Source organism: Lates calcarifer, linkage group LG13, assembly GCF_001640805.2.
Source record: "Lates calcarifer isolate ASB-BC8 linkage group LG13, TLL_Latcal_v3, whole genome shotgun sequence".
Taxonomy (NCBI): Eukaryota; Metazoa; Chordata; class Actinopteri; family Centropomidae; genus Lates; species Lates calcarifer.
In genome coordinates this window covers 18660522-18678379 of record NC_066845.1, presented here as the reverse complement: position 1 = coordinate 18678379, position 17858 = coordinate 18660522, and the positions used below count along the sequence as shown (strand labels likewise).

At 42.8% G+C, this 17858-nt stretch overlaps 1 protein-coding gene across 9 annotated transcripts in view; it reads right to left on the bottom strand.

Moving 5' to 3' along the window:
- The window catches only part of arvcfb (ARVCF delta catenin family member b), a 204219-nt gene that overhangs the window by 13948 nt on the left and 172413 nt on the right, over positions 1 to 17858 (bottom strand). For all 9 annotated transcript variants that reach the window (XM_018668861.2, XM_018668860.1, XM_051075307.1 and 6 more), the window contains 3 exons: positions 3889 to 4016; positions 2011 to 2161; positions 931 to 1123 (listed from right to left, as the gene is read on the bottom strand). In XM_018668861.2, the coding sequence (XP_018524377.1) occupies positions 931 to 1123; positions 2011 to 2161; positions 3889 to 4016 (472 nt within the window). The remainder of the gene's footprint in view (positions 1 to 930; positions 1124 to 2010; positions 2162 to 3888; positions 4017 to 17858) is intronic.

The window sequence follows — 17858 nt, the reverse complement described above, 5'->3', positions numbered from 1 at the left end:
ATGAACTATGTATATTCATGTTAGTAAGTGACTCTCTGTATGATCAATACTTCACCACACAAGGACAAGTCTTTGAAAAAGGCTCTTGATCTTAAATTAATATTGTGGTGTAGTGCAGACCCACTTCATTTTGGAATGGCTAACAATATGATAACATAAGACACCTCTTGAAATATCGGCCATTACATCTGTTAGTTTTCATTATAAGGCTGTTGAGGAGAACTCAGAAGCACAACTACTTGCTTACTTATTTAAGCAGCAGCTTCAGAGGCAACCCTGTGTAACTCTGCCCCCTAGTTCTAAAAGCCTGTTAATTAACATGTGGTGGATAGTGGTGTGTGTGGGCTCAGTCTTGTTAGAGTATAGTATTGTGGTAGCCAAGATCAGGCCATTAGAGACACATTACATTATTCTCTATGAATACTCATATAAAGGCTCAAGATGCAAATTGCTTTCAAGGTCACACTATAATTATCTGTACTGCATTTCCATACATAATATGTCTCCATGGTATACCCACACTTCTGGAATGGTTTATATAACTATGAACATGTAATTTCTGTTTGGTTCACTGTCTGCAATAAGAACTGTAAACTACATTATATGACTCCTGCAAGAACACACAAGGAAAACCTACAATTTACTGGACACAGCAAATACTAATGTAAACTAGCCATTCTTTCAGCAGCTTTTTTTGTGATGAAAAACCAAACATTCCACCAGTGTTGAGCGTGTAATTGAGCATGTACCATTTGGGTTCACCTCTGTGTAAAAAGTTGCCAAATTAATGGATAAAATCCTCAAGAAAATGAATTTACAACCCTATTTAATCCAAATAAGACAATGAATCGCTTTAGATATACTCTATTAATTGTCGTAGAGTAACATTAATTGCATTCATGGTACAGTATGTGATGTGTAAAGTCTTACCTGGTCCTGTTAATGGCGACCAGCTTCTCAATGGCCTGGGCCTGGATGAGAGAGCGAGCGTTTTCGGAGCTGTCGGTGACGATCTCATGGATGGTGTTGAGGATGGCAACCACAGTGTCCTCCTCCAGGTTCTTGGCTGGTCGCTGCTGACCACTGGGTAAGTTACTCACTAAGTCCCGCATGGCATAACTTCCTGTAAAGTGAAGTATTTTTTTGAGGTTAAGCAGGTGACAGTAAAGGGATAATAAGGTTTAATTTGAAATGTCATCAAATTAAAGAAGAAAACTACATTTAAATCAAGTAAAATATTAGAAAATGCCTAAACAAGTCATGTAATACAGTGATGAGTCTTTGAATTTTGTGACCTGGGATCATTTCAACTGTTATTAAAAACTATTCAAAACATGATTACAGTTTACTGACAATACAGCATAGTACATAGGTTCACGTCTGTCTTCAAACAATACTTACATGCCCATATATACATTAATAAAATTATTGGTGGCTCTAATTTTTCCTGCTGCCCATACTGTGATGGGATCCTTTCCTAGCACAATTCTAGTGTAAGGCATGGGTAACAGAAGGCCCAGTTCTCCTTTAGTGTAAAAATGCCTTAAAGTTTAAATGAAACTAATACAAGAAACTTAATTTGAGTGTGTATGGCATATGGTGGAGGGACAGTAACAAGAGGAGAACTTTGTACTAAGGACTCAGTAGCTTTGGAAGATACCCACTTTGGATAACTTAAACAACTTAAGCCTCATATTAGCTTTGGCTGAAGCTGTAAGTGCATTTTTCCACAGAATATGTGCTCTTCAGAGCCAACATGGACAAGAGGGATAATTACAGCCAATAGCTCTTTCAGTGTACATATGGGCATGTGACAATTGTGTTGAGACAAACCTGAATAAGTTTGAACCTATCCTTAAAGAAACTATAGATTAGTCATAGAATTTTGACAGTTGCTGTTGTTGCAGCATGCAAAGACAATAAGGATGCCCATTGTATTTGTGCCTTGTGTGTGTATATTTGAAACAGAAATTCTTTCTGATGTGTGTGTGGTATTAATGATGTTTGTACCGATCAGGTCCTTGTTGCGGCGGTCGATAGACAGGTTGCGCAGGGCGATGGCCACAGCCCGAACCACCTTGTCGGAGTCGGAGCGCAGCAGCTCCACCAGGATGGGAAGACCTTTCTCCTTGCGCACTGTGGCTCGGATGTAGTTGGACCACTGGAGGCCAGACACAGGGCATGTTGTGACTGCTTTTTAAAATTTCAACCTTTAACCTCCAGGGGTAGGCTGAGTGAGCGCAAGGCTGTCAGCAGCATCCTGTTTGACATTCATGCAGACCTACAGATTCCCACCTGGGAGCTGCCCAGCATGACCACACTTCTTTTCTTTTGGCCACTGGGAAAGCTCCACTCAGTAACTACAAGACAGCTCAGCACTGCTCCTTGGTCTTGACTAATTCACGGTATTACACAGTGGGGCTCTGAATGGACATGTGATATAATTTGTTTTAATTTAAACATCAGTAGATTTTACTTCTCATTTTTTTGTAACATGAAACATTAAGTTTTACATAAAAGAGTTTCTCTTCTAAGCACTGATACCCCCAGAGATGTAATTAAGCAGAGGACAGGCACACTTAAACCACCAGATGGCAGTAGTAAGCCTTGGAAAACAGGTCAATCCAGTGGTACAGCCAAAAGCAAAAGGGAAGAATGAAGAGGATTTAAAGAAGAAGCTCTGATATCCTCCCAGGGAGCAAGGACATGCTTTGTCCAGCCACCAGATGTGACAGTGTGATGGGTTTGTGGATCCACAGGTTTCTGTGCCTAACCAAGAATTCTGATCAGCTCCGACAGGGGGAAAAAAAAACAAAGGAAACAAGATTTCTCCTCAAAATGCTCACCTTAGCTGAAAATCACTACTACTGAATTATTCAGAACACTAAATGTGATGTGAGACTCAAGGCTGGATGTTAACTCATGAAACTTAAAAAAAAAAAGGTTCAGGTGTTTTTTCCAGTCAAGCTAGAAAGGCCAGGTGCTGCCGACAGATCCAGAGGACTGTTGAATGTGTTTACAGTCTGGCACACGGGTGTTAAGAGAAGCGCTGCCGTGATAATGCTGCCGTCGGCTGGATACAGCCAGCCTGCTGAAAAACATAAGTGACCACTCTTGCTGGAGGTGCTGCGTGTAAACTGGCATCTGACAACTGGCCTTCCCTGTTGATAATTCACTGCTGCCTGCAAGCCAGACAGCCTCTCAGCAGCTCCACAACTACTCTAATTGGAATAAATGTCTGAACCTGGCTGTAGAAGTTCTTATATCATCCATCATCAGAGGCAAACATCTACTAGAGATGAGAATGCAGTGCACATTAGTTATCTAACCCTTATCTACTCATCAAATCTCACACACATAGAAGGTCCAACAAAGGTATTATCAATGAACAGATTGTGTCTACTATACACCTATTTAGATATTTCTGAATACAATTAATTTTTCTTTCCATCATTCCATTTTCAAAGTGCTCAATGATATTTGGCTGTTAAGATCTTTGACAGTGCAATGCTCATTTCCTTGTTTTCACTTCCCAACCACGCTGGCAGTCAATTTTTCATAAAGATTTTACTGTCTGAGCTACCGGCTGCCTGGTTCAGTTGTGCCTCTGTCTTGAGATTTACTTCTGTTTACACAGTTGCTATATGGTTTACAGAGAAATGGTGCATTTACACCTTGTTAAGGTGACTCTGAGCACCTCTGGAGGCAGGTCTTGTGTCCTTTTAGTCTTGTTTGACTCTGGGTATTCTTGCCTCATTCATTATGTAAAATATCTGCCACTGAAAGGGCAATAATTAGGGAAGGAGCTGCAAAAATGGAATAAAAAAATCTATAAGTCAGACAGAAAACAGTGTCTATGTGTTGTACCCTCCCCAACCCTGGACTCACAGTCCACTGTCCAGCGCTGAGGTTCTGCAGAGCCCCGGCAGCGGCCTCCAAGGTGTTGTAGTTCTGGCTTTCCGTCAGCAGAGACAGGTAGAGCCTCACCACCTCCGGCTGATACAGCAGCTCAAAGCCTGCAGGGAAATAAAGAGAAACACACACAATACTGGTTAGACTCCCCGGCAAGACAGACAGGCCAATTAGGCAGAGTGAAGGTACAGGCAGTACAGTGCTGAGGTTTATCTCAGACCATGGGGAGACTTCTTTGGCATCAGGAAACAGTGGAGAAGCTCGGGTCTAGTAACAGTAGACAACCTTGACAAATGCCACAAAACTTGGATGGCAGGATTTTTCAGTGGAAATGTACACAATTTCACAGCAGAGAGCATAGAGTAGCTGTCCACTTTGTTTCATAATAGTCTGCAACACATTTATTAAGAAATACTGGTGTCTAGTATATTTCCTCGTAGTAATAATAAAGCATATTATGATTGAAAATACTTCAGGATTAAAAATGAGGAGAACACAAGAAGTTATTGATTGGACAGCCCAGACCAAACCCAGAGTATTTCAGAGGGAGGTTTATCTCACTAGCACATAACACATTCCACCACAGTCAATCATTAGGCCTCCCTCTGATGGAATCGTAATTACATTATCAGCTATTAGACAGTGCAGGCGCAGGGAGAGACAGAGGCGTCAAATCACATCAAATCAAATTCATTTATCCAGGGCTTTTTCTTATTTCAGGTTTGTCACTAAGTGCCTTGTAAGGGATCAGCAAGAAGACACACAATGATTCAATTAAAAGGTCAGAGCATGGATATTTCCTCTGTCAAGGTCATTTTCAGTTGCTCACATCTCTGGAGGGAGTCATACATTTTTTATGGCTGGATCACTCTACAGAAAGCAAGGACCTCTTATCAGATTTCAACAGCTATTGTACCTCACTACTGTTTTATTTTACATCAATCTTGAGAGGTATTCATGTAAAAGGATCTTAATGTTTAACTTGCATATGTAAAATAATTGATGACACAATGTAATGTAAATGACTTCAGATTAAGGAATCAAAACAAAGCCAGAAATAAGGCTTCAACAGTGGCACAATCTGCTATTACTCACTGAGGCTTTAACAGAATTCTGCCGTCTGGATCACCAGTTAGCTGAAGCTTTGAAACTAGTGGCTAAAATCGTCTTTTACAGAAATACCATCCACCAGCAGCTTCCTTCCTATCCTCTACAACAGGGCACAAGCAATTTCAAATCCTTTTTCTATCCCTCTAGGCTCAAATTAAAAAAAATATAACCCACTGTTTCTTCCCATATCTTCTGAGGCCAGTATTTCCAAGGTTCTATTTGAAAACCCCTGTATTATGTGGGCAGGGATATATGGTAACCCTATTTGATTGATGTGCAAGGGCTGACAAGGCCGTCAGTACATTTTTGAAATGTAGAAAAAGAAAATCTTTCTGTAATATGAGTGGGACTTGGGTCAGATTATAAAAGTATGAATGAAAACCTTTATGAGGGCATCTTAAGGTAACATCTCCTTTTTTTGTTGACTTGCTTTTTTCAGTAGAAGAAAAAAACAGTGAAAGAGGGAAGAGTGTCATTTTTGTGTTTGAGAAGTACAACGGAAACATACAAACTGACATTTGTGCCTCTAAATCCACATCCCACACCCGTAATTTGCAGAGAGCGGAAGCCTGGGTGCACTCTGTGATTGCCAGATTCAGACACAGCAACATAGTTGTTAACACTCCAAAGGCAGGGTTTTCATCCCTGTGGTGTTTACCCTCCAGATCATGCCAAACCTGCTCCAGAATGTGTGTGGGAGGAGCTGCCAGGTCGAGAGGATGTAAATGTAGGTGCTGCTTGAGAAATCTTGAGCTTATTTTCAAAGAAGCAGCAGAAGCAGTAGTCGTCATGCACAAGATGTTGTAACCATGTGCTAAAACATGAACCACATCAATAGGTTTTCTCAGGGGTGACGCAAGAGGGGAGGGTTTGCAAACCAGACACTCAGCAACATTCTGCACGCTCCTCATATTTCTGGGCCTACTGGGTGCACACTCAGCAAACTGGAGACCATCTTGCAGCCAGTCCTGTTGACAGACACTTCATCTCCAAGGCAGATTCTGTCTGCACAAAATGTCAGCCATGTTGAACCTTTGCTGCCAAGTTTGCCTGTGCTCCAAGACTCTGCCTATTATGACAGCATTTTTTTTTTGTAACATAATCCGCAAAGCCACATTTCCTCCATCTTGTAATTCCTGGGGTTTTGGTCTGGCAACCAGCTGAACCAACTTATGAAATTGGCGTTTTACAAATGAAGAACTCAAGACAAAAAAGACATGTACTGCTCAACAAAGGAGGATGAGAGTGGAGGGAAATTCACTGGGCCTTTAAACTAATTCCCTTATCCTTAGTGGAATTTCTCGCTGTTGAGCCAGAGAATGTCTCTGCCAAAGCTTTCACTCCTTAGTGTCCTTAGCTGGGGCTTAACGTCAACACTGAGTGCCGTAGGTCCTTCCTAATAGCACCAGCCAGGTCAAGCCCTGTTGGCAACCGTTCACTGTAGTGTTATTGTTGTCGTCATCAGTCGTCTCCTGCTGTCCTTTTGGCCCGCTAGATTTCAGTTTGTTGGGCAGAATTGCAATTCAGAGGAGGAGATGAGCTGTCAGAGTGACGTGACCTTGGCTTTGCTCAGGGCGGCCCTATATTCTGTGACAGACTGAAAACATGATGAGATTACTTAAGTACGGATGTATCGAATAGTGTAGTGTTTGCCCACTTTTCAACTATCATTGGTGCACATAGCTAGTGATAACCACATACATGGTGGAGTCTCAGGCACCAGACGTGGAATATTTACAAAAGCTGACATATCACATGTAAAAGTCCTCTATTTGAAATGTAAAGTATGTTCACAACATAAAGCTGGTCCACTCTCACTGCCCTTACAAGTGTTTTCAGGATTAATAGGCAGCTGTTATTTAATGAAAAGGGTCCAATAAACCCACTGCACACAACCTACCCAGTAGTAAATGACAGAAATACAAAGTTAGCTGCTAGCTAGTGAACATAAGGAGACAAGAGAACTAGACTTAGATTCATCAGGTGGACACGGACATGACTCCAAATGACTGCTAATGTTGCTCATTGTCTGCTGGAAAATAGACAACTGTTTGGTGACAAGTTTGTCATATCAACTTAAAAGGTGATGATGTGTCAGACATAGTTTTTATAACTTGTTTGTTCTGACTCTGTGTGGCCAAAAAACAAATGAATGCAAGTATCAAAAATAAGAGTACTTGTTACAGAAGCAGACAAGCCTGAGTCAGAGTCAGGCAAAATTTTTATCCTGGATTAGTATTAATGATGCATTCAAATAAAAGTAGCATTTTAATGCTGTAGCAGGTCAGTGAGCTAATTTAATATATTATAATCTGATCATATTTTGTACGTCTGTATTTGTTTGCAAATCAACTAGAATATATGGCTGTTATTTATTTATTTTTTTGCTTCAAAATTACAAGATCCTCAAAAATATACTATTTTAGTCAGTGTACATGTTCCACTGTAAAAAAAACATGCAAGCAGTAAATGGCTCACACACATATACACCAAGTTCACTCTAATCCAGAATACATTCAAGTGTAACTAACATGAGTGCCAACTCCCAGAGAGCTCAGCCCAGTCTGCCTATTTCCCCTGCCTGTACTGAACGTTGGTGTGGCAAACATCACACACAACTGTGGCCTCGTCACAAGACTCCTGCTGAGCTCTGCTTCATAACCTGTGACGTGGGATAGACACACAGTCACCCAGCTTTGCCTCAAAACACACACAAGTACAAATGGGCACATTCTGTAACATATGCACAAAACGCTCTAGAGATCTAAGCTCATCCCTAAATGAGGTGAGAGGGGAGGAGCGGCAAGTTATTTTTCAAAGCAGAAGACGACAGTGACAACTCCTGCAATTGAGGCGAAGCTCAATTAGCACCCGGGCACAAAAGAGAAGGGACTTTGATGCACTGTGGTGCATGAAAACTGGGTTAGAGACAGAAGTTAAGTTGAAGTGATTGAGTGATGCTCGCTGCAGAGCTATAGCACTAATACGGTTCAAGCAGCTTCACTATTGGCTGCAATTAAAGCAAAGGTATAGCAGTGTGACAGGCTGATAAATGAGAATGGATTAACTGATGGGTGAGGAAGGGACACACACACACACTTTCATACATGTATATGGACATAATGAAGAATCTTCTCTCAGACTCACACACAGGCAAACACCTCAATTCTCTCAGCCATCTGCTTTAGTTGGCTGCATTCATGCAGAACTGGATAGACACTTCTGCAAACACCTCTGTGCACAAACACAAATCCACAAACACACCGTGCCCTCGCCCGGGCACGTCAAAAAGTGATGTTCATCGATCCAGTCTTCCTACATCGCGTACATGGTCTCTTCCTGCTTCTACACAAGTGCTGCACTAGCTCCATTTATTTACTGCTCCATTTCCAGCACACTTACAGCACACAGCACTTCCATCGAATCAGGGGTACATGATGGTGTATCACTTTCTACAACTCATAGGGGAGTTTCACAGAGCTATGAAAGGCCTGGAGAGAGATGGAGGAAGATAAAGAGAGTGACAGATGGAAAAACAGACAACAGCAGAAAATAAAAAAAACCCTATCTGTCTGTTTTCCTTAACAGGTTTTTGCTCTATAGGTTCCCTCTTATGCTCACAGGAATATTGTAGTAATGCGCAGCCTCTGACCTTTGCACTCCTGACTTCTGGTTAATTAAAATGCTGGTAATGTCCAGAATGGTAGGATCAGAAACTTTCTACTCTCATTGTTAAGTTTCTCCAGGTGAGTGTCACAGAAAGACAGAGACATGGCAGACAGAGAACGAAAAGAGAGCTGAAATACTTGTAGAGCAGAGCTGACCACAGGGTCACATTTCCCCCCTAACAAAGGCTGCATAAATAAATGAGGCCATTCCACTGGGGAAGCCTGAAGTCGTCAAGTCTCCGGTCTCATTCCACATCTGAAACTCATGCACATTTAACCCTGCCAGCCCCCTTTTTTTGTAAGAGTGTCTTTATGTAAGTACACACTGGCACACATGGAAGAGTGCTATAGTGCTAATGAAGACTTTTGCAGGGCACTGCCACAGCAGGGCGACGGCTAAGGCAGCACATCATTAAAAGTAGTATGCCACCGGTATAATAATGGCTGTGACTCTCTCAGGTTCATTAAAAACCAAAAGGTGAGTGGTGGAGCCACGTAAACAAAACAAGCGAATTGGCAAGTGTTCGCAGGGGCTTAAGAAATCCCTTCAACAGTTCTGCCTCAGTCTGGGACAAACAGTGTTTGTGTCTGCTTGAAGGAGAACCAGATGGATGGAGTTTACAGACAGTGTCAGTATTGCAATTCACAGTGCTCTTTGGGCCACAGTATATTTCTGATCTACATATTAGAGGGCCAAAGAGTAAAAGCTCTAATGAAGGCTTTATTTGTCAACTTGTCAATAAACAAAGACAGTCATTTTTATAACTACTACTGTGTTGTTATGTTCCCATTACTTTTGGGAAACAACTGAAAAAATATACATAAACCTTTGCTGAAGGAACGCATACAAATAAATTTGTTTAGGTAGTTACATACTTGTTAAGAATGAATGGCAGTGTCCTTGGGGATGGGTGCAATTGAGGTTTACTGTCTATTGTAAAGTGTAAGTACTGCTAGAGGAGGTGACATGCACTGTAATCAGGAGTATTGGCCAAGGAGTGAGAAATCTGAATTCCATTTGTATGCTAGAGATGCTTCTTAACGTCAGGTGTGAATGTAATCAGGGTCAGATATGGGATGCATATTAATGCTGGATATAAATCACAGAGAAGTATACTTAATTGACTTTCAAATTCTCTTTCCACTGCTCTTCCTGGTGTAATTTCTGTTGTGGCAAACCACTGTGAAAACATGCTCCCCCACACAGGTTGCACCAAAAACAAACACTCTTTTGCATATACAATTTGACCCATGTCTAGTTTAGTAGATTTAAAACATGCAAGTGTGATGTGATGGAGCCTCACATTCCCTTTCTCTCCACAGCCTTCCTGACAGATTTGGAGCTGAAGAGGACCAAAACAGAATACACTGCCAGGCTGCAAAGGCTGTTCACCCCCTGCTCACCCTCTCAGACTGACAGGGTCCAGGAGTCAAAGCTTCGTTTTCTCCTCTCGTACCCGGTTGGCCCCTGCCACAGATTGGCATCTCTATGGGCAGCCCCAGGGCAGCACACATTAGCATACCCACACGGTGGTTTGGCCTTAGTTTGTTGGATGTTGACAAAGGGAGGCAGAAGGTGGCAAGTGGCCCATCTCTTGGACAGCATACCCATCAGCTTTGGGCCTCAGAGATGTCCTGGTGTGATGGGGGTGGTTGAAGAGATGCGAGAGGGAGATGGTGAAAGAGACAGATTGGGCTGAGGGGAAAGATACCACAGTAGACACAAGGCGAATATGCAGCTTAGACACTTCTATCCCTCCCTCCTCCCATCTTTGCCATTTCATGATAGGGGTCCTGCTCCAGCACTATCAAAAGTCCAGTCCATGAAAGCCTGTTTTCTACCATTTAGCACAATAGGACTCTTTTTAGCGAGCTGCTTCTGCAGTGACAGGGGAGTACTTCCTCTTTCCTGTGCTGACAAGCCAGCAAAGTCCTGCTGTGGGCTTTTAGTCCAGAGAGGGCAAATCAACACCGGTACCAAAAACACGCAGACAAACTGACACCAAATTGTCCGAGCACTCGTTTGACAAAGTCCAACGGAAATGCTCCATCTCCCCTGCTACAACCCCTGAACCTTGGACAGAAACACAGAGCCAGTGGGGTCTCTCACTCCCGAGCCATAGTATTAGATTTTCTGTGGCTCACTCAAGAATGTGCCTCACAGCTATCTGGCCTCTCAGTGGATCAACGGTGGTAATGCTCTGGTTGTTTGTTTTCAATGTTCCTCCTGCTAATGTAATACTGTTCCAGGGCCTGAGGTGAGGGTGTTAGTTTATATTAGAATCTCTGTCAGGTGGAGATATTTCCCTTTGGATGAAAAACATATTGACAAGATATGTCACTTTTCAAGTTGTGTGGAGTGTGAAAAAGCCTTTCATAACTATTTGCCACTGTCCAGGAAAATTGCTTTCAAAGTTAATATCACCTAATGTTTAGACACAGTTGACAGATAGTACAGACCGCCTGTCTGTGCATGCAGTCACACAGGGCACTTGTGAGGTACAAGCTCTTTCTCTGTTTATGCTGAAACAGGTGCTACTATTTCTATGTTTGGCACAGTTAAAAGCTGGATGTCATAAATCCAGGTGCTCTCAGTTGGCAATAATAACAAAATGGACTAGGGGGGAAAGGAAATCTCATCCTCTAAGTTGTATTTACCACTTTGTTGGGCCAGTCATGTGCACTCACATCTGAATTATGATATGTGTGCACTTGAATGCAAGGCTGTAACCAAACAAATTATCAATAAAATACCCTTAGTAATAACCTGTAATAGTGTTTTATTAGCATGTAATTTGTTGGCTATGTGGTGTTACCTTTGATATACCTGTATACATGTATGTCTATTTTTGGCTATTGGGAACAAAAAACAAGTAAAAAGCTAAGAATCACAAACAAATAGCTAACCACTCTCCACTTCATATCAGGTGTTTTTTCCTTCATTCAAATCATGGAGAGCACAACTTGGTAATACCCTTTACTTGAAACCCACATTTAAACATGATTTAACTCCAGACAGAGGTGGAGAGTGAAAGAAGAAAAAGCACAGAGAAAGGGGGAGTTTGATGTAATTCTGTGTAATTCTCTGGTTTATCAGTCAAGTGTGTGGGACTATACTGCAGACATGAGTCTCCGCTGTCAGTGACAACTACAGATAAACCTTTGACAACTGTCTCATATGAATGGGTAGAAGACTGGCAGCGATCATTGTCAGATGTCCAATGATGTGAAGCCTTGCATAAGTCATAAACACGAGAATCTTTCCATCCAAAATGATGTGACTGCAGCTTAAGAATCTACATCATTACTGGTCTCAGCCACGAAGCTGCTGGACAACCTGCCAGGCTGCTCTGCATCCTACAGACTGCACACAAACACACACACATTGCAGATACATGTCTGGACTGTGCTGTTAATTTGGCTGCAGATGGAGAATGGATACACGGGAGCCTGCTGCTCTACTGAGAACATTTATTTTCCCTGTCTCTGTTTCTCTTTCACTGTCTTTTGTATTTCTTCTCTTGCTCTCTCCCACCAGCTTTCTCTCTTCTGTGTCTCTCATAACCTCCCATATCTCCACAAAAAACACAAAATGGAGCAGACATGCCAAAATTACTCTGCCTCCTGGTGTAGACAATATGTAGAGATGAAGAGTACATGATAGTAGTACTAGGGGTTGCTATGGAAACCCACTCTCCATCACCTCTAACAAATCTGCTCATTCAACATCCATGTGAGACAGTTGGTCCAGCAACAACAAAACAAGGAAGAGGAACAAACTGCTTTTCAATCTGCACATTATGTAAGACCAGACCTTTTCTATCCTTACCTACAATTCCCATAATTCTAAAACAACTGGCGAAAATTCTAGCCTGAAGGCTGCAATTAGTGGCCAAACCCTGCCTGTGCCCCGTGTAAGTTTGTGCTGAGCATCAACAGCTCCCTCAGACACTCAAGTGCTTCAGAGTGGAGAGGCGTGTGTATCTGCTTTTGAGCGTGTGTATCACTGTGTATGCGTGTGTGTGAGAGTGGAGTGTGTTTCAGCATCACCTTGAGTGCTGCTCTTCTTACCCAGGCAAGTCACGTCCTCATCCAGACACAAACGAAACTAGAAACTCTGGCAACAGCGAGGGGCTGCCAGGGAGAAAAAGATAGGGGAAAGGGAAGAAGTAGGTAGAGAGAAAAAGATAAAGAGGGAGGGAGGGAGAGAGAGAGCGAGATAGAGAGAGAGGGAGCCGTGGGGGGTGGCGGACAACGTTTCCTATTCCCTGTTTGGCTGTCTTAGTTGCTTGCCTGAGCCTGAAAGGCTGAAAAACAAGCTTAAGCTGTCAGGGTGGTGCCGTGCGCCACAAATTCCAACTTACAGTCGATTCCCAAAATGTTACACCTCTCCACATCTGACAGGGATTGCACTGGGAAATTGTGCATCAAGAGAGATGGGGATGAGGTGGTAGGAGGGGAGCACAGGCTAAACGGGGAAAAGATAGGACTAAGTAAGGCTGAGAGAGGGGAGGGGAATGAAGGGGAAGACAGGAAAAGAGGAGGAGAGGAGAGCATGTGACTGGGGAGTAGGGAGGGAAGGAATACCGCGGTGGCTGAGAGAGAGGAAAGGAAAAAGAAGGAGTAAATGGTGGGAAGGATGGATAGAGAGAGAGAGGAAATCGTGACTGAGTAGATTTGAGTTATGAATGTTGTATGGTAGATGGGACAGCTGTCTGGTAAATAGTCCACAGGGATGCATGGATCATGTCAGGGCAACAAGACAGTAACATGAGGACAAATATAAAAAATGATCCACCAAAAGAAAAAAGAACGTACTGCAGCACAAGCTAAATGATATTCTCGGCAGTGTGAGGTGGGGGTTTGGAGGTTGGGTGTCCAGCCTTCAGGAATAAGACTAGATAATCCGGTGGCCTGCTGTTGTGTGTGTGTGTGTGTGTATGCGTGTGTGTGTGTGTGTGTGTGTGTGTGTGTGTGAGGGGTGGGGGTAGTAGAGGGGTAGTGGAGGCTTAATAAAGAAATGGCAAAGACTGCAACGAGGACTCAAGATAAAGGCCTTAGACTGAAGCAGATGTGGGGTAAGAGGAAGTGTGGGGTGATGAGAGCCTGGGCCTGCAGTCCAGATGATGAAGGAGTGTACATTAGCACACACATATACGCACACGCGCACGCGCACACACACACACACACACACACACACACACACACACACACACACACACTACAGCTGGACTAATATCTGTTCTTGATACCAGTAGTGCAGTAATAAATAAAACTAAACAGATATTTGATGATGTGTCTGGTCATGCAAATAATAATTCAAGGTAAAGTCCCATTATAACACAGCAGACATAACAAGGCACATCAGGCACAACAATGTGCATGAGCCTGAAATAAGGGTGATACTTGGCTTTTTGGAGGGTGATATGGCTGATGTTTGCAACTAGATAAGGGGAAATGCACTCCAGCTGCCGCAACAAATGTTACCCACGACAATGTTACTGGTTTGTCCAAACTCTGAAAGTCTTTCTTTTTAAAGGTGAAAACATATTGTTCGAAAATATGAACTATTACATAAGCTCAGCAGCCAAACAGGCTTATGTTAGAATAAAATAACCTTAACCTTATCAGACAAAATACTCCTTATCATACTAATAATACAATCTCTCCCTATACTGCAGCACAGGAACAATTTATTTCTCCATATATCATCTGTCGGGGACATGCAGCTTTAGCTAATAAAACAAGACAAAAGATAATGTTGGTTGTATTGCACCTTGAATTCAGACCAATTACCACCAAGCTAGTTCACCACAGCTCAACCAGTAGTCCCTCAACAAGTGCACCTTCTGTCTCCGGCTAGCCTCTGCATCAGGAATGCAGGATGACGGCTGTGATGATGTTCGACGGTGGAGGGATTTCCTGTGTCTGTGTCAGTGTCAGCACCCATCTCTCATTTAACACTTCCTCCAGCCTCAGCACCCCTCCCCTCTGTGAAATGGCATGCTGAAGTGTGATGGATTCTTTGGATTAACTCTCTCCTTGGAGGATGGCTGTCTGTGCTTTTTCTCCCCCCCACCCCCGTATACAAACCCACACAAACACCAGCACACACACATGCACACACACACACAGCTGTGGTCAATTTTCCCAGGTAATATTCTCTCTCTCTGCAACACCCTGACAAAACAACAACACCTCTAATAGCTAAATAATACCACCCTCATGGTCAAGGGCACAGTGCATTGTCCTTTATGTGTGCATGTGTGTATATGTACAGTATGTGTGTGGGAGAGATACTGGTTTTGACAGAGTAAATGTGTGTGTAAATGAGCTCGTGTGTGTGTGAGAGAGAGACTGTGTTTATGGACAGCTGTATTAATTAGGATTTGTGTGTGAGTGTGTGTTCGTGTGTGTGTGTGTGTGTGTGTGTGTGTGTGTGTGTGTGTGTGTGTGTGTGTGTGTGTGTGTGTGTGTGTGTGCTTATAAGAGTCAAATGAAAGGCAGGGAGGATGAGATTTGTTGCCCCCGCCGGCTTAAACAAGCCCATCGTCAAATCAAACGCACATTTAAAATCCAAAATATTTCTGATTATAGACCAATCAAATAGATTGGCTGTGGATGCTGTAAAACTCACCACCAAAAAGTGTTTCATGACGCCCTCATCCCACTCACTCTCCTCGCTCTCTTACATAAATAGGCGTTTACATCTTCCTCCTTAGACTGTTTATATTTCCTTCTTCTTCTTCTAATTATCTCTTTATTATCTGTTGTATGTCCACAGGAACATTGTGCAGTATTGTACTGAGACACTGGCCTTTCCACACTTCTGTTTACTTGCTTGCAAGGAGTGCACAAATTTTATGTAGCACAGGATAAAAGCATCAGTTAAATCCCTACAATGTAATCTGAAGGATAATATACAGTCTAACTCTGGCTGATTTTATGCTCTGAGTGAAACCTCAGAGGAGGGACAGTTTGATTGGACTCCTGCCAGTGCTCAACTCCTCCCTGCTCCATCTGACCCTCTCCTTCAATTGTATACAAGGACAGCAGTCCTTAGGGTGCATTTAGGCTCTCCTGTTTACAACAGTCTAGACTGTTTATGACCAATATTTCATTTACTGTTTAGCAGTAACAGGACAGTTGCAAATTCTGGAGGGGGGCGTTTTTCCCCTCGCTAAGCCTCTGTTGTAGCTCCAGCGATGCCAGTCAGCGCGCCATTAATCTGCTTTTAATTAGATTAAAGCATCTCTCGCAGAAACAGGAAGCGAGCGCTCATGTGCCTCGAACGGGGCCAAACAAAGACTCCAATTGGCAAGTAAACCTCACTGCGCTTCCTCCTACTTCCCTGGAATCGTTCTTGTCTCATAATTATCGCTTTGCTCCAACTGCTCAGGTTTGGGGAGATGGGGGAGGCGAATGACATGGTTAATCATCTGAAGAGCCTGATGTTGCTGGCTACTCTGGATTCCCCACACTTTTTTTAGAATCCCACAGAGCCTTGTAGGAGGAGGAACACTGATCGGGGGTGGGGGGGTGGGGGCAGTAAGTTTTTCTGGGGGGGTAAGAAAAAGTTTAAAGAACTTGAGAAAGAGTTGATCACTGCTGTGGTAGTGGGTGGAAGCTCTGTTAAGTTTATGCAGTGATGGGAATTGCAACAGAGGAAGTGATGGGAATTAGAGGCGCCCCACTATCCCTTGCCAAACACAGGTGGATAAATGCTGCCATGCATCAACGCACACAAACACACATGGTAATCTGCGAGGACTTCATCCCACTAATGATGTGTAGAGTAGTCACCCTCCACGAGACCTCCTAGGAATAGCATTATTATGCAAACCTCTTTATATTTCCAACAAAACACAAGGTGGTCCCACTTAAATAAACCTCTCGCTCCCCTCATTTGTTTTTTACTCCTCCTCGCCTTATTATCACTCCTTTTCATCACTGCCCGTGTGAAACGGCTCATGAGAGGAGGGTGGGGAGTTAAAGGGGGGGTGGGGTGTGTTGCAGTAGCTGAAATGTCAACTGCAAGCCGCTGGCTATTCCCATAATTAGTCCTTTTTCTGTGTTGTGCTGAGTTTTATTACCAACAACAGAGGAGGGAAAGTGATTGGCATGTGATTAGTATAAGGTTAGCTGCAGCCAGCTGAGCAGGCTAAGTGGATGGTGGCACTCCCAGCAGCTGGTGTGGCTGAGCGGGATTTTTAGTTTAAATCTAAAAATTTTAGTTTTAATCTCAGGTGAGGTTGGGAGGGAGGGGTGAGTGGAACATTTAGCATCTGGAGTGAGCTTTCAACATGCTGACATACAGTGTTAACACATGATGTCATACTTTTCAGACAATTATATGCATATATTTACATTGTTGCCATGCTGTGTCCCCAAAATTAACTGTGGTGCTGCCAAAGAATTTTACACACATCTGTTTTCTAAACTTGCCTAATGTTCCCCATCTGGATAAAAACTTAACATCTTCTACAATCATCACCTCAACCTACCAAGTACAAAAAAGACAGTTGGGTCCAGTTAAGAGGACCTATTTACACTTAACTTTCAATTATCAGAATACAAGTTAAAACACATATCCATATATATATATAACATATATCCATATGTGTCTCTGTTTAACAGATTTAATTGTATCCAACTTGCTTTTCACACCATTTGATGCAAATCTGGGTGGGTCCAGAGGGTGATGGCACCAAAAGCAGTTCAAAGAGAAGTAGTTTAGCTAGCTAGCTAGCTAACAGCTAACCATCAACAAGTACTTGGACAGCAAAATCGCTGGAGCCACTTTCTTTCTTTCTTCCTGTTGCTTTAAAGTGATAGGAAGACAGACTAATGTCTGTTTAATTTTAGTATCATTTTAGCTGTCATTACCACTGAGGCAATACCCTGAAAATACAGGCCTTTCAACATCTGGCTAAAATGCATCTAAAAGATACAATTTCAATCTGCCTCAATCTGCTTCTTGGCTGCATTTCCAATTCAGATAGCCATGCACACCATCCAAGACGCACAATGCTAAGTGTAAACAGGGTAACATAACATCTGTGTCTTGACTCACAAGCATCAATTATCTCCTGCTGCTACTTGGGGCAGTTGTTCAGAGCAGTAAACTGTTAATAGACTCAATATACACAGTTTGGGTGGAAACTGTAG